Raw genomic sequence first — 18,273 nt, forward strand, 5'->3', positions numbered from 1 at the left:
GTCAGGGCGCCTGGGTGGCTCAGTTGGTTAAGCGACTGCCTTTGGCTCAGGTCATGATCCTGGAGTCCCTGGATCGAGTCCCGCAACGGGCTCCCTGCTCAGCAGGGAGTCTGCTTCTCCCTCTGACCCTCCTCCCTCTCATGCTCTCTGTCTCTCATTCTCTCTCTCTCAAATAAATAAATAAAATCTTTAAAAAAAAAAAAAGAGAAGTCAAATATTTAATAAGTATATCTTTTTAAATCTCAGCATCACTAGTAATAAGAGAAATCCAAATTAAAGCAAGTGGTATATTATTTTTTACTCAGAAGATTGACAATAATTTTTTTAAAAAAGAGTGATACCACATAGTGCTGGCCAACAAACAGGAACTCCCCTTCAGTGATAGTAGGTATGGGAATTGCTACAATAGGACAATACTGTATTTCATCAAATCTAAGATGGCAATTTTAAGATTGTCTTGTCCATTTAGGGTGCTATAACAAAAATAGCATAGACTGGGAGGCTTGAACAGCAAATGTTTGTTTCTCAGTTTTGGAGCTGGGAATTCCAAGATAAGTTGCCATAGATTAGGTGTCTGGTAAGAGCCTGTTTCCTGTTTCATAGACAGTCATCTTCTCTTTGTATCCTCACATGGTGGAGGGGTGGGAGAGCTCTCTGGGGCCTCTTTTACAAGTCCCATTCAGGAGGGCTCCACCACATGACCTAATCACCTCCCAAAGGCCCTACTTCCTAATACCATCACATTGGGGATTAGGTTGCAACATATGAATTTTGGACAGACACAAACATTCAGTCTATAGCAAAGATGTACCGTTATTTTCTCAAATGAAGAAAAAAACCTGCCAGTTAAACAATAATACAATACTTTTTTCTCTTTGATTATAAGATGCATCCCAACTTTTGGGACATTAAATGTGAATGATGAAATATGGCACATGATAATATCCACTAAAATTAGAATTACACATACCCTTTCACCAAGAAATCCTACTTTGGGGAATCAATGCTACAGAGATAAAATTACAGTTAAGCAAGGGTGATATTTAAAATATTTAACAGCCAATATGGCACAGATACCTACTGGTCAGAACAGACACTAATCAAAATAGACGCCAACAAATAGGCCTGCCTCTAACATTCTCAGGTCCTGGGCAAGAGTATAAATGGAGGCTTTTATACCGGATGTTTAAATACTTAAAAGTGAAAAAAAAAAATCAAGCTAAAAAAACAGTAAATAAAATATGTTTTATCACCATACTTTGACAAATGTGCCTTCATGACAGTCTAGAAGAACTGATCCAGATGTAAAATTATTGCCCTCCTTGGAGTTCTGTCAGACCGTGGTAGCACAGGGAAGGTGGCCTCCCATCTTCAGTCTGTGGCTCATGACTCACCACAGTTTCTTCCTACCTGCAGCCTGATTCTCACTGAGAGGAGTCTTGAATACACATATGGACACCCTAGCTTGCATGACCAAGCTCTGTTTATACCCTCAGCCCCTTGGCTACCCCTCAGGCCTCTGGGTGTTTGCAATGGTGGCATAAGTTACCCTCAAGAGGATGGACCAGGGCGCCTGGGTGGCTCAGTTGGTTAAGCGACTGCCTTCGGCTCAGGTCATGATCCTGGAGTCCCTGGATCGAGTTCCGCATCAGGCTCCCTGCTCGGCAGGGAGTCTGCTTCTCCCTCTGGCCCTCCCCCTCTCATGTGCTCTCGCTCTCTCTCAAATAAATAAATAAAATCTTTAAAAAAAAAAAAAAGAGGATGGACCAAAGAAAATGACCCCTGTAGCCCTGTTATTAGGATCAAGACTTTTGAGTAGGGAATTTCAGCATCTTGGATATCAAAATAGTCTAATAGAAGGTCATAGATTGGGGCGCCTGGGTGGCTCAGTCGTCAAGCGTCTGCCTTTGGCTCAGGTCATGATCCCAGGGTCCTGGGATCGAGCCCCGCATCGGGCTCCCTGCTCAGTGGGAAGCCTGCTTCTCCCTCTCCCACTCCCCCTGCTTGTGTTCCCTCTCTCGCTGTGTCTCTCTCTGTCAAATAAATGAATAAAATCTTAAAAAAAAAAAAAAAAAAAAAGAAGGTCATAGATTGCAACTGGGCACATCCCCTTTGGCCCACAAACTCCTTGCCGCATGGGGAGGAACACAACTGAAGGAGGACCAGAGCAATTGCCTTCCAGTATGGGGCACAGGTCTAAGGATATTACTGCTGGCCAGTACACTGTCCTGGCAACTACAAGTTGAATATTAGTCCTTCAGAAAAGCAGTGACATAAATGCCAAAATGTTTATTGCATTTTTTAAAAGATTTTATAGTTACTTTTGTAGTTTTTATAGATCTAATTTTTATCAGTCTAAATCGGGCACTGGTATCATGTTTCAGCAATTTTTTTTTTCTAGAACACTCTCCATCCCCCACCTTGAGAAAATTAACATAATTGCACATTTTCTTTGTCTTTTCTGTCTCTTTTTTTAAACAGCAACCCAGGCTGTTAGCCCTTCAGGACCCAAGAACAGGGGTCAGCTGCCTCACAGGAGCCCAGAGGAAGCAGTTAGGAATCAGAATGTGCTTTATCCCAGCCACTGAATGCAAAGGGTTACACTCCGCTGGAAGCTGCGGGGGCTGCGGTGGTGGCGTTGGTGTTGGTGGCCTGGCGGGCGGAAGGGAGAGGTTTTCCTCACCCTACTTGGCTCAGGAGCTTCACTCTATCTTCTTACTGGAGCAAGGTACTGGAAATTCCCCTTCTACCTAAAAATAGAAGACAAGGGTGTTTGCTGTAGGAAGTGGGGAGAACCAGGTAGTATTTCTAGAGCTCTTTGGAATTCTTTCAGGGAAAATGCTATAAAAACACAAATTATTTCTTTTATTGTTAAATTAAGTTCCTATCACCAATAACTCTCCAAGGGGAGCTTTTTTTTTTTTTTATTAAAAGTCCCAATACTGTAGATCACTAAGTACCACAAGAACTTTGCCATGCAATGAGGAAGGTATCAAAAGCTTGCAAAATCAGCCTCTGAATCAATTACCGCTGGTCCCCACTTCCCATCACATGTTATGATCTACTGTCTGCTGGACAAAAGTGAGAGGGGAGATGGTGGATGGGAAGGTAGGAGAAATAATCCTAAATGTAAGCCCCAGAGTGCTCATTGAAAGGGAAGGGAGAAACCACGTGTGGTGTGGAGACAAAGAGACATGCCTGATGGAAGTGAAGTCTACTAATGTTCGAAGGAAAAAGAAATCCTGCTCTGAGTTATAAGCCAGGGAGGAAGTCAGAAAGTGGAAACTCAGGAATGAATGTGAAAAGAATTTGGTCATATTTTGAAATGAGCTCTGAGCTGTACAAAATTAAAGTACCACTCTTTGCAGACCAATACTCAGGATATGGTGTTCTAGCTTTCTCTTGTTTCATTATCCAGTTTATGTCATCTGTAAAGAATTAGCTCTAGGGCCTAGATGTCCATCGACAGATGAATGGATAAAGAAGATGTGGTCTCTCTCTCTCTATATATATATATTTATACAATGGAATATTATGCAGCCATCAAAAATGAAATCTTGCCATTTGCAACAACATGGATGGAACTAGAGGATATTATGCTAAGCGAAATAAGTCAATCAGAGAAAGACAAGTATCACATGATCTCAATGATATGAGGAATTTGAGAAACAAGGCAGAGGATCATAGGGGAAGGGAGGGAAAAATGAAACGGGACGAAACCAGAGAGGAAGACAAACCGTAAGAGACTCTTAATCTCAGGAAACAAACTGAGGGTTCCTGGAGGGGAGGGGGTGGAAGGGATGAGGTGGCTGGGTGATGGACACTGGGGAGGGTAGGTACTATGGTGAGCGCTATGAATTGTGTAAGACTGGCAAATCACAGAGCTGTACTCCTGAAACAAATAACACATTATATGTTAATAAAATAAAATAAAACTGAAAAAAAAAAAAGAATTAGCTCTAGGAAGCCTATCCACAAATTTATACTATTCAGTTATTCTTTTTTTTTTTTTTAAGATTTTATTTATTTATTTCAGAGAGAGAGAATGAGAGAGAGCACATGAGAGGGGGGAGGGGCAGAGGGATAAGCAGACTCCCTGCTGAGCAGGGAGCCCGATGCGGGACTCGATCCAGGGACTCCAGGACCATGACCTGAGCTGAAGGCAGTCGCTTAACCAACTGAGCCACCCAGGCGCCCCACTATTCAGTTATTCTTAAATGAATAACTAATAGTCAGTTGTGGGGATATAATGATTGGTACCTCCTTGTATTTGCTACAACTACCTGCTCCCAAAGATGGATTCTATTTGGACCTCTCCGGGTCCTTCTAACCTAAGTGTAATAAACAGTTTGGACACTTACCAGTTTTCTCATCAATCTCAGTTAAAGACCCAGGTTCCGGGATTTTATCTTCTCCTGCCCACCCTCCCCCACCTTATTCTTGTTCTATACTAGCTCTTTTCAAAACATGGTCTGCAGACCCTTGGCATCCCAGTCACCCACTTGAGGACTTCCTGAGTTAAAAACTTTTTCATAATAAATCTAAGATTACCTGCCTATTTCACCGATGGTACAAAAGCAAGTGTTAAGGCAGGTAAAACTGTCATTGCCTTAGCACGAATGTCAGTGTGCTGGAACTATACTGACTGGCACTGTACATACACTTGCAGTAAAAAAAAAAATTATGATGAAGTAAAAGCTATCAGTTCTATTAAACCTCAGTCCTTAAAGGTATGAAAATAGGCACATGCTGAAGTATGGTTGGAGCAGCACTGTTGCATTGAGCTGCTAGCTGAATCAGCTGGGGTTTTTTGTGGAACACCATTTTTTCTTGAAAATATGACTGATGAGATGACTGTGATTACTCAGACTTGTGTATCTGGCAGTGGTTTTCTTGAAAATGAATGAAGTAAGCCTGTCAATTCAAGGAAAACGACTGATGGTATGTTTTTAAAGATTTTATTTTTATTTATTTTTTTTTAAAGATTTTTTTTTTTTTATTTGAGAGAGAGAGAATCAGAGAGAGCACATGAGAGGGGGGAGGGTCAGAGGGAGAAGCAGACTCCCTGCTGAGCAGGGAGCCCGATGCGGGACTCGATCCTGGGACTCCAGGATCATGACCTGAGCCGAAGGCAGTCGCTTAACCAACTGAGCCACCCAGGCGCCCAGATTTTATTTTTAAGTAATCTCTGCACCTAACGTGGGGCTCAAACTCACAACCCCGAGATCAAGAGTTGCATGCTCCACTGACTGAGCCAGTCAGGAGCCCCAACGGATGATATTTTTAAATGATTTAGTGAATAAATGTTTTTTAAATCTCTCAGTGTTAATTTCCAATATAGTTAATATCGATAGATATAACCCACAAAACAAAAGCTCTTTGGTTTTGTGCTACAAAACTGCTACACAGGGCGCCTGGGTGGCTCAGTTGGTTAAGCGACTGCCTTCGGCTCAGGTCATGATCCTGGAGTCCCAGGATCGAGTCCTGCATCGGGCTCCCTGCTCGGCAGGGAGCTTGCTTCTGCCTCTGACCCTCCCCCCTCTCATGTGCTCTCTCTCTCTTTCTCTCTGTCTCAAATAAATAAAAAAAATCTTAAAAAAAAAAATTAAAAAAAAAAAACTGCTACACAACTGATTTTTTAAGAGGTTAAGAGATCCTAGGGTGCCTGTTTAGCAGGGAGCCTGACATGGAGCTCGATCTCAGGACACTGGGATCATGACCTGAGCCGAAGGTGGACACTTAACCGACTAAGCCACTCAGGTGCCCCCAAAATAAAGTCTTTTTAAAAAATGGCAAGAGATCCTGAGACCAAAAGTTTGAAAATGGTTGCTCTACGTAAATGCTTCCTAGAGTGTGTTATTTGGAAGTTTGACCTTTGGGATGCTCTTATTCTATGCTATCCAGTATATCCAATATGTTAGCCAGTAGCCACATGTGGTTACTTAAATTTATGTTAAATAAAATTAAAACTTCAGTTCTTCAGCTGCACTAGCTACATTTTAGGGACTCAACAATCAAATGTGGCTAGCAGATTATAGAACATTTTCAGCACCACAGAAAGTGTGCTCTGATCAGAGAGACTTACATACACCTTACTTCTCTTGTTCATTCACCATGATCATTAGCATCAAAGCCTGTGCAAAATTCTGAAAAGAAGAATTACTGTTTCATTTTGTTAAAGGATTTCTCGAGCTTATATGAACACAAAACTTTATTTTCGCATGACACCTAGTCCCATTCTGTGAAACACGCTTTGAAAAATGCTATTCTAGCTTTCTCCAATATTTTTATTTTAACTATTCCACTGATATGAGATTTCATTATAAGTGACTGTTATAACTCTTTTAGAAGTGAATGGCAATAAATAGTATACTGAAATATAAAACCTGTCATCTAAATCTAAATTCCATTCCTTTGCTAGTTCACAACTGGAATTCCCTCTATTTGGGTGTATTCCAGTTCAGATTACTTTTCTGATTATTTCTGAATTTTTAGTCTATGTCATATCTAGTCTATATCATATTATAGTCTCAAAGCTCTGGACTCTGGAGATTTTCACATTGTTAATGCAGCATAAATTAGCTTACTCTGACCAACAGAAAAGATAAATAGATAACTGCGTGTATGTGTATGTAAATGCAACTGTATGTGTGTGTGCACAGAAAGAAAAACATACAAAAATATATAAAATTCATTTGCAACTATGAAGGTGGGTTTATACTATATATCTATTTTATATATTCTTTTTTTGACTTAACGCATTATTATAAATATTTTCCCACCTTACCATATAGTTTTTGGAAATAAGATTTTAATGCAAGATGATACATTATGATTTAATACAGTAATGGTTGTGTATTATTCTATTTCATGGTCTTACCATCATGTATTATTTAATTTATCTCCTTTGTGCAGACATTTAGGTCTGCACATTGATTCACAAGAATCAAATCCAAATTTGATTCTTGTGAATTATCAATAAATGTATTTGTCCACAGCTCTGACCTAGGATAAATTTCATACTTAGGATAAATACCTCGAAATGGGGTTACTGTTAATTCTAGAGCTGACGCTGACTCTCACCCTCCTGGCTTCCTATACCCATGCCATCTCCTCAGGGTTCATGTAGGTCAACAAGGTGAAACATTTCAGCTGCCAACCCACAGGGACAGAGGCACTGAGTCTCTTTGCTCTGTTCAGCAAAGATAAACGTTCCCTTTTGAGGTAATTTAAATGGTGGAAGGAACAACACCAAGCAAAATACCAGAAATTTCAAAATCTGAGTTACCTGATCCACACTCCAGTAATAAATAATATCTTGTGTCAGGTGTTATACATGCTACATCATAGCCCCATTTTGGATTTTTTTTTAGAGTAGTTTAGAAACTTTTGAATAAGACCATTCTTAAAACATGCAAGGTGACAGTAGATACTCACCCACAAAACAGGTCAGACTTGGTATTGATTGAATTTTATTTTAATTTATTCTTAGTATTCCCAGGGCTGACCCCTCAGTAACAGTTTTGATTGGTCTAGTGTCTGTTTTTTGTCAGTTGGTTGGTTGGTTTTGTTTTATTTTGCTTTTTTTTTTTTTTTTGCCTTTAGAGGTTGTCATGCATTCTCCCTGGCAACATAATTTCTCAGTATTTCAGGACTGAATCCTTTTCCTGAACCACATTTCCCACTTTGCTTTGGATCTTCTAGAGGTAACTCTTGTCAATTCCTACAAGAATTGGTTGCCACTCTCAACCTAGTAACACACCTAGCTCTAGATGAGTTGTTCACTGAAAAAAGCCATGTACTTTTTTGCTATAGCTCTGGACAAAATCTTTAAGTGGTTACATTTTATATGCTAGATTCCTGACCAAGCATTTGAATTATGCTACATAATGCAACAGGCCATTTAAGCTGAGGTCCAGACACTCCTAACATAAGCACAACCACCAAAACCTGGAAAATATTTGCTCTCATTGATGTTCCTGGGTGCCATAGTTCAGTAATGGGGTTTGGGACAGGCAAGAGGGATGATGAAGATGAAAACATGACGCTGAGCCTCTAGGACTGGTTTTGAGCCCCAAGAGCTACAGAAATTTTTTTTTCATGAAGAAGCAGCCCCGATTTGGAATCCAGACGTCAAAGAGGAGCACAGAATTGAGGAGGGTTATTTTCTCCACCTCCACATGAAATCCAGCATTGTTCCAGCACATAAGATTGGAGACTTCAGGAACATTGAAAGATAGCATTCTCGGTATATTCTTGTTCAAGTGTTTCACGGGGGACTTCCTCAGCAGAGACAGTGATAAAAATTTCATCCAGCTGCTTGCCGGCAATGCGTGTTGACAAATGATAACTGGAGCTTTCCAGGAAAAAAACTATGAATGCCCCAAGAGGGCCAGGACTGAGATATCTGTAAGACTCTGCCAAATCCCCTCACACAGAAAGCACTCAGTACATATTAACTGAATGAATGAATTAATTAATGGTACCATATAGTGATGAAAGCTGAAAGATTTGTTTGTGAATATGGGGAAGGCACTTGTTTGGGGACTCCTAGAAATAACCATGATCATTTTGGAAAAAAAATAACTCCCGTTTAAAAAGGATAGAATTTGGATCCGCTGTAATTTATGAATAGCTATAGTATGATCTCCAGGCTGGTAAAGACAGGTGAAAATTGGGTTAGAAATATTTTCTGAACCACAATTGCTGAAATAACTTTTATTAAACAGATGATTATAGGCACATTTTTTCCAGGAATAACATCATTTCTAAAATTGGGCAGTATCCATGGTGGTGATCCTGATTAGAGTTTTCTATAGGCAGTAGGATCTGTGACTCCAAACTGAAATTATCCTGCTTTCAGAAATGTAAATATGCTTAAGTGACAGAAGTTCTGTGGACACAATATAGCATACTGCATGTTTTTGTCCTCTCTGGATTAGTTGACACTGAAGCCAAATTCAGGACTACTTGTGAGTATGAGTGCTTAGATATAAAGTCTTGCATGAGTCACAGCATCTGTTAAACCATAACAAGTTCCCTTCTAGTTCTTAGACCTGATTTATCACAGAACTTTCTGTTTGCAATTTGAGATTTATTTCCAGACAAGGTCTCTGATAAGGAGGACTAGGAAGGAAAGAAAGAAAGGTAAATCTGTCTGGCTTTTAAGGTTAGGCAGTCAATTTGGCAGCTGGGCTTATGTAACTTCTAACTTCTCCCAATTAGAAATTTTCAGAGTACCTGGCTCTCCCCAGGATGCCAATTTGCTAGAGAATCTTCTTGCAGTCTCCTTGTCAGAAGTCAGTTTGAAGCCTTAACCAACAAAAACAACAAAACCTTCATCTCCATGAAACAAACTATCCTCCATTGTTTGCCAGACTTATTGTGAGGTTGAAGTTTTAACTTGACTTAATTTTAAACTCATTCATCTTAATTAATGGACACCTTATTCAATCACATCCATTCTCCTACAAATAGGTCAAACTTCCATAAGCCCTCAGAGGGAAGATAGTCATAGAGGAGATGTTTTTTTTCTCTCACTGATGTCAGAAGGTGACTCTTTTAACACTAATTTCCAGATAAAGGTTTTAAAAATAAACTTTGTTACTTAGTATCTGGTAATGACCATTATATTGAATTCAAATTACCATTCCATTGGATATTGGTTGGGATAAACTAATCATGTATCTTTTAACAATAAAATGGAAAGCAAAGGGACATTTCAGCTAGCATTAAAAAACTTGGAAACTCAATTTATTTCCATGTAGAATTTCAGGATTATATGAAGGAAAGTGAATATGCCCTTGATTCTACTTTATGGGTTTGTCTCCATCTTCTGTAACTTTATCCCCTTCCATAGCTTCAATTACAGTTTACAGCCTGTCTGAAACTGAATTCAGTAGCTTTCCTTCCAAACCTATTCATCTTTCTCTACTCCTACTATTAGTAAGTGGCACCATCATTTGTTCAGTCCCCTAAGTGAGATATCTAGGAATCATGCTATAGTAATCTTTTTTCTTAAAAAGAAAAAAAAAAGCTTTACTGAGACATAATTCATATAACATAAAATTCATCTATTTAAAGTATATAATTCAGTGATTTTTAGTATATTCACAGAATAAATGAGATTGGTCTATAATTTTCTTTTTGTATGATCTTTGTCAGGTTTGGTATTAATATTATACTCAATTCTTGGAAGATTCATCATCTCCATATCCTATGGTGGTTCCAAAATGCAAAATCCATGGATGAGTATCACTGGCAGTATGTGTACGGGAAGAGGGCCCACACTCTGAATCCCACACTCTGTAGAACTAAGGTAGAGCTGAAGAATCTGATATTCAAAAAAAAAAAAAAAAAAAGATTCACAGGGGAATTCTATCAAACCATAGAAGATGAGATCATCCCAATGCTATTTAATCCAGTCCAGAGCACAGGAGAAGAAAGAAAACCAATCCCACTTATGAAATGTAAAAAAAAAAATCTTAAATCTTAGCACAGAGAACCAACAGTATATTTAAAAATAATACGTGTTTATGAAGTGCATCTCCAAGGATACAAGAGTTTTTCCATAATAGGACATCAGTTAATATGACTCATCATATTAATATTAATCTGAAAAATCAGATTATTGCCTTCATAAATGCCAAAAAAAGCATTTAAGAAAATTTAACATTCATTCATATTAAAAATATTTAATTAACTAGGAATTGAGGGATACTTCAGCCCATAAGCCAGCATCTTACTTAATGGGAAAACATTACTAAAAGTAGAAAGAAGACAAAGATGATTACCATGTCCATTACTATTTTTCATTGGAAAGAGAGGTATTATCCAATGCAATTAGATAAGAGAACACATTTAATCGCACAAGAATTGGAAGGAAGACAAAAAAAACTAACTCTTTTTGCAGGTAACTTGATTATATATCTGGAAAACAAAAAACAAATGGAAAAATTAATAGAAATTATAAGAGAATTTAATAAAGAAGTAGCACATAAAATTAATATAAATAAGTCAATAACTTAATATAAACAAACAATAAGCAGATAGAAGAAATAATGGAAGAGCAACCCTATTTATAATATATAATACTGGGGCATAAATTTAATAAGAAATAGGTAAAATCTATATAAGAAAAATGATGAAACACTCCTGATGACAAAAAAATAGATTTGAAAAAACAAAAAGATACATTATATTCATTGACAGGAAGACTTACATCATAAATATGTATATTTTCCCTAAGTTAATTTATAAATTTAATAAAATTACCATCAGATTTTTTTCTGAATCTAGATGAGTTGATTACAAAATTTATCTGAAAGTACAAGTAAAAAGAATAGCCAGAAAAGCCCCAAGAAAAGAATTGAGGGCTCAGGTCATGATCCCAGGGTCCTGGGATCGAGCCCCACATTGGGCTCCTGGCTCAGCGGGGAGCCTGCTTCTCCCTCTCCCTCTGCCTCTCTCCCTGCTCATGCTTTCTCTCTCTCTCTCTCTGTATCTCTGTGTCTCAAATGAATAAATAAAAAATCTTAAAAAAAAAAAGAATTGAGGGTGGAAAAAGTACTACTAAGTATAAAAACATATTATAAATCTGCATAATTGAAACAATGTTGTATTGGTACATGATTAGACAGAAAGACCATGGAAATGAGAAGCAAATCCAGAAATAGATGTAAGTGAAGATAGAAAATTAATAAATGATACAATTTGTGTCTCAAATCAATGCAATATGTAGATCTTATTTTGATCCTAACCAAATAAATCAAGGTAAAAGACATTTTTGAGTTAGTGGTAAGAATAATGCACACAGAATAAATAGTCTGTAATTTTGCTCTGTATGACAGTGATATTGTAAATGTATTTAAAATATTTATCTGTGAAAGATATAAGTTGAAGTACTTATTAGTACTTATTATTTATCTGTGAAAGATGTAAATTAAAGATATAAATTGAAATCAGTGTTTAAAACTCCAGCAAAAAAAGGGACGTGTAGAGTGTAGAATTAAGAAAGGAAGGGGAGGGCGCCTGGGTGGCTCAGTCGTTAAGCGTCTGCCTTCAGCTCAGGTCATGGTCCCAGGGTCCTGGGATCGAGCCCCACATCGGGCTCCCTGCTCGGCAGAGAGCCTGCTTCTCACTCTCCCACTCCCCCTGCTTGTGTCCCCTCTCTTGCGGTCTCTCTCTCTGTCAAATAAATAAATAAAATCTTAAAAAAAAAAAAAAGAAAGAAAGAAAGGGGTGCCTGGGTGGCTCAGTCAGTTAAGCATCTGCCTTCAGGTCATGATCCCAGGGTCTTGGGATGGAGCCCCATGAAGGGCTCCCTGCTCAGCGGGGAGTCTGCTTCTCCCTCTGCCTGCCGCTCTGCTTACTTGTGCTCTCTCTCTCTCTTTCTGTCAAATAAATAAAATCTTTTTTAAAAAAAGAAAGGAAAATATTACTAGTCATTGTAGCTGGATGATTAGAATTTAGAAGTTAACTATATTATTATCTCCACTTATGTATGGGTTTGAAAAATTCTATAAAATAAGATTTTTAAAACACCACCTTCCATAATTGATAAATTACTTGTATGTATTATATGTATATAGAAAAAAATTACCAGATTCCTGAAGATACAAGACAGATCTGTTTCTGATTTTCCAAATCTCAAATAAATTTTAAAGAAATAGTTGATACTTATATATCTTGGTATTGCTAAGATCTTATAATATATTCTACCAATGAAAAAAATATTCCACAAGTGAGCAGGGCTCAGTTTAGGTATGAATGTGGAGAGCAACTTTTGACTTTTTATCTTATAACCTCTGTTCGATTTATTAATAATAAGTTTATAAAGCTTTTTAAATATATGTTAGTATATATAGGAGTAAAAATAACGAACAATGTGTTTGTGTTTTTTAAAGATTTCCAGAGGAGTGTGATGGACAAGATAATATGCAAGGCATTAGCATATATATCTGGATGGTCTGGAGCCTCCTAACTCACCTCAGGCCGCATTCCATCATACATCCCTTAGGCCGGTGAAGCCCCACCTAAATGTAGTTCCCTGGAAAAGCTCTGTCCCTTTGCTCTGTGCATGACATGTTCTTTGCAGGAGATAGAAGGTGGTTTCAAGTGTCACACTCACTGAAGTCTCCTGAGTGCCCTCCTCTTTCCAGCCTCCACTCCCAGCTCCAGATAGAATTTGCCGCTTCCTTCTTTGTATCATTTGCTGCTTCCTTCTTTGTATCACTCTGCAAACCTTGCTCATTTCCATGTCTGCTTCATTCCACCAGACTATGGGACTGCTCTCCAAGCATATTCCCTGCCCTAATGTATCTGGCCAATACACTGAGTGAGTGAGAAAAGAAAATGTTTGGCTTAATTACTTGACAGTTCTATCTCAATTTCTGGAGTAAGAGACTGTAAATATGTCTACTCTGGATTTCCTAACCAAAACAGTTGTCTTACATTCTGATGGTGGAGTTGGTTTTGAAACATACTATAAAAGAAATATTCGTACTTTGAAGTAAAGTAAAAAAAAATGACTATGAAAAATACTTCCTTTTCAAGTTGTATCCATTAAAATTAAGAGGTAGGAAAGGAACCATTTGTAGATGATCAACAGATTGTCAGTATTTTCCATTGTCTCTGTAAGTTAAAGATACTTATATGCCTGACAGTCATTGCTACTTCTGACCTTATACTCCAGAAGCAAATTACAGCTTGTGGGACTCAGGAGTGCTTTGTCTCCTGTTCCTGCGGTGCTATCAGTGACACTGTGGTCCAATTACCAATCTTCATTTGGCAGATGGTTCCCATGGTGTACATTGTTACTCTCCCAGAAGTTCCATTACTACCCTGTCTACCACCATAGGTATAGTTTTTGCCTCCCACTTCCCAGAGAATTAGCTTGAAAGTTCTAGTATAAGGATTGGGAGAGAAAAGGGATGGTCTCTGCTGGGACTTCGGAGTAAGTCCCAGTTACAACTTGGAACACAATTTCATACAGAAACCATGTTATTAAATGCATTAGGCATTACAGTATTTCATGTTCTATATTTGAGGTGTAATTAAAAGCTAGCGAGCCTCCTTAAAGAAACTAGAAACAGAAATTTACTACGTAGTCTGAATTCTAAAAGCTTTGAAAGCAAATTATGCTCCAAAAGTTCATTTGTAAATTGAGGACTTTGTGTTCATCAAATCAAGAGGAAAGAGCAAACGAAATAAAACACATCTCTGATGATATATAATTAGAAAAACAACTCTTAAGAATAATTGCCAGGGCAGGGGAAAGACTTCACTGTACACACTTTATACACTTTGAATTTTGTACCACATGCATTGTGATAATTATTCCCCTAGTAAGATTTTTTAATTTAAAGATTATTAAAAGTAACTGCCAATTTATATATTTAGAATGGTTCTCTAAAGTACAAGTGAATATATACTGTTTCTTTAAATTCTGGTGTCTCTTTATTCTGTTAAACTTGATGGTACTTGGTTATGGTGCTGATAAACCTCAAGTGATCAACTGTTGCCGTAAAATTACTCTACATGCTGGCTACCCATCCCTGTAAAAAATAACTATATCATTGTGGGGGTAACTTGTTTTTTTTGTTTGTTTGTTTTTTAAAGATTTTATTTATTTATTTGACAGAGACAGAGAGAGCACAAGCAGGCAGAACGGCAGGCAGAAGGAAAGGGAGAGGAAGGCTCCCTGCTGAGCAGACAGCAGGATGCAGGGCTTGATCCCAGGACTCTGGGATCATGACCTGAGCCAGAGGCAGCCACTTAACCGACCAAGCCACCCAGGTGCCCCAAGGGTAACTTGTTTTGCCTTAACTATAACATGGCTATCTTTAGTAAGTAGCATTTATTACCTCTCCTGGAGTTTTCTTCTAGTTGAAGGGGGGTCAATTAACATAATCCTCCTGACTCTTCTCTATCCCCATACTCTACCCTAGGAAAGAGAAGTGACCTACCCAATCACGAACTTAGGAGCAGAAACTGGGCAATCAAAACCCCAATCTTCCTCCTTTCTTCTTGTTAGGGACTAGCTGGCCACAGGAAGCACGCATATCTCCAAGCCACTGTGTTACATGTAGGCCACCAGGTGTGTTCCATGCCTGAGTGGGTCAGTCTAATTCCAGAGTTCAATATTGCTCACAGACATAAGCCACATGTTTATGAATATCATAGATGTTCAATGGTGTTTCATTGTGATTTCATCTTACATTTCCCAGATTACTAAAAAGGTGAGTATTTTTGATATATTTGCATTCCATTTGTGTTCTCACTTCTTTTTTTAAATTAAATTTAATTTTATTATGTTATGTTAATCACCATCCATTACATCATTAGTTTTTGATGTAGTGTTCCATGATTCATTGTTTTCGTATAACACCCAGTGCTCCATTCAATGTCCACAATAGCCAAACTATGGAAAGAGCCAAGATGTCCATCGACAGATGAATGGATAAAGAAGATGTGGTTTATACACACACACACACACACACAGGAATATTATGCAGCCATCAAAAGGAATGAAATCTTGCCATTTATGTTCTCAGTTCTTATATTCTTTAGTTTTCTTGGCAACATCCAAAGCATCATAGTCAGGAGCCAGTCAAATATACGCCTTCTTATCTCCATCAGGCCTGATCAGAATATTGACTTTGGCCACATCAGTGTCATAGAGCTTCTCCACAGCCTGTTTGATCTGGTGCTTATTAGCCTTGACATCCACAATGAAAACAAGTGTGTTGTTGTCTTCTATTTTCTTCATAGCTGACTGGGTAGTCAGGGGGGACTTGATGATGGCATAGTGATCACACTTGCTGCTCCTGGGGATGCTCTTCCGAGGATATTTGGGTTGCCTTTGGAGATGCAGTGTCTTGGACCCTCGGAATGTAGGTGACATCTGGATCTTTTCTGTGTGACTGTAGATGCCTTTCAGCATGCTTTCTTGGCCTTCAAATCTTTTGTTTTGGCTTTGCCTTTGGGAGGGGCACCTTCTTCACCTTAGTCACCATCTTCATGAAAGGGATTTCCGAGGTTCATTTCCAGGGGTTTATAGAGTCAAGTTACCTCAGTCTTTTATTTCTGACAAAAAATAAAAAATAAAAAACCAAACCAAACAAACAAAAAAACCGAATAACTTAACTTTTGTACATTGATAGGTTTGTGGTCATTGTTGTTCAGGATTTTTGTATCTATGTCCATGGATGAGACTGATCTGGAATTTTTTCTTTTTTGTGACAGATCTCATATCAAGATATTTTAACATCATAAAATGAGGTGAGGAGTTTTATTTCTATTCCCTGAAAATAGTTATCTAAGGATTGAGGTTATTGTTTAAGTCATCATTATCCTTATTGATTTTTTTCTGCTTTATCTATCAATCATTGAGGTAATTATGATACTCTTTCACTAAGATTGGATTTTTTTCCTCATGTTGAGTTAGTATGTTTTACATATATAGTGAGTATTGAACATGTGGCTTTATTCTTAGTTCGTTATATTGTGCTTTTTATTTATTACACTTTGAGTATTTGCTAAAATATCCCTATAAAAATTTGGGGGGCACAGCACTTTTTTTTTTGAGAGAGAGAGAGCAGGGGAGGGACAAAAGGAGAGGGAGAGAGAGGATCCCAAGCAGGCCCCACACCCAGCAGAAGCCTGATGTGGGGCTTAATCTCACGACACTGAGATCATGACCTGAGCTGAATTCAAGAGTTAGTCATTTAACTGACTGATCCACCCAGGTGCCCCAGCACTATTCTTTTTGAAACAGTTCTTAAATTCTGCTTTAATTCCTTTAAAGGATATAATCAGTTTTCCTCCTGAGTCAATTTTGTAAGTTACATTTCTCTAGGAATTCATCTACATCATGTAAGTTTTCAAATTTATTGTATAAAGTTATTTATATGAAAAACTAATAAATATTTATTGAAGATATATTATGAATATGTACTATACTTTTGTGTTCTAGATTCTATTTTTTAAGTTTTTAACAGCTTTTTTGAGATGTAATTAACAAACTGCACATATAAAAGTGTAAAAATTTTTTTCAATTTGGTAAGTTTTACACTTGCAAACATCCCTGAGACCATCACCACAATCAAGATAGTGAACATTATCCATTACCCCAAAAGTTTTTTCATGTTCCTTTATAATCCTTTCAGAGTATTCCACCTAGTGCCCGTGGATTAAGAGATTTTTTTCTAAACCAGCTAGCGGTAACAGGCACTACACCTTTGTGAGCTCCAGGCACTCTTTCCTTAAATGCCTTCAGATGTTCCTTTCTCTGGCCCCAGGTGGTTTCCTCACACGCATGTGCAGACACCCTAGGTTCTCTCTGTGTGAGGCTCTCTCGAGTCAGACACTCTGTCCTGCAAACCCTAGCTTCTTTGGTCTCCTGGGACTCTCAGCTCTGTATTCTTGAAGAATCAACTCAGCAACTGAGGGAATCTACTGTGCTCCACCTTGATTCCCCCTCCCTGCATCATGGCCTGGAAACTCTCAAGATAGTAAGTTGGGGCTATCACAGGACTCTCCTCATTTCTGTCATTTGTCATCTCTGTTCAGTCTCTTATTTTCTGTCTCTTAGGGACCACTGCCCTTTGTTCTTTGATGTCCAGTGTCTTGAAAACTGGTTTTTTTTTTTTTTCATATGTTTTGTCTGTTTTTTTGCTTGTTTTAGGAAGGATGATAAATCTGGTCCCTGTTACTCCATCTTGGCCAGAGTGGAATATCCTTTTATGTTTTTAATATCTACAGCATCTTGTTTCCTTTTTCAATTCTTTTATTTTTCCTCTTTTCTCCCCTTGATTAAACTTGCCAGAGGTTTATCTAATTAGTCATTTTAAGGAACCAACTCTTGCTTCCTGATCTTTCCTTTTATGTGTATATTTTTCATTTCATTAATTTCCATTTTTTCTAACTTAGATTATAATATCAAGTCCTCATTTTCTTTTGTAAGCATTTAAGACAAAAATCAGTAACACTTTAGCTGCATCTCATAAAGTTTGCTCTATACTGTTTTCTTTGTTCAATTCTAAAGAATTTAAAAATTTTATCATAATTTTTTTCTTTGACTCGTGAATTTTTAGAAATATTTTAATAGATTTTTACTTTATTTTTATTATTAATTTCCAACTTAATTACATTGTAGCCAGAGAAATTTATCTTTGAGATATAGTTGATAGACAATAAACTGTACATATTTAAAGTACATAATTTGACAAGTTGTAGCATATATAAACACTCATGACACCATTACCACAATCA

General features: G+C 37.8%; 1 protein-coding gene across 1 annotated transcript; it reads right to left on the minus strand.

The window, feature by feature from the left end:
• Positions 1-15,610: 15,610 nt before the first annotated feature.
• Positions 15,611-16,019, minus strand: LOC118011782 (60S ribosomal protein L23a-like). The gene has a single exon (XM_035006622.1). The coding sequence runs from the start codon at positions 15,941-15,943 to the stop codon at positions 15,611-15,613; it is 333 nt and encodes a 110-aa protein (XP_034862513.1). The 5' UTR covers positions 15,944-16,019.
• Positions 16,020-18,273: the final 2,254 nt, after the last annotated feature.

Source organism: Mirounga leonina, unplaced genomic scaffold (assembly GCF_011800145.1).
Source record: "Mirounga leonina isolate KUSES-001 unplaced genomic scaffold, KU_Mleo_1.0 Mir_151, whole genome shotgun sequence".
Classification (NCBI taxonomy): Eukaryota; Metazoa; Chordata; class Mammalia; order Carnivora; family Phocidae; genus Mirounga; species Mirounga leonina.

Coding starts and splice junctions, on each gene's coding strand:
- LOC118011782 (XM_035006622.1), bottom strand. CDS start 15,943: ATGCTGAAAGGCATCTACAGTCACACAGAAAAGATCCAGATGTCACCT.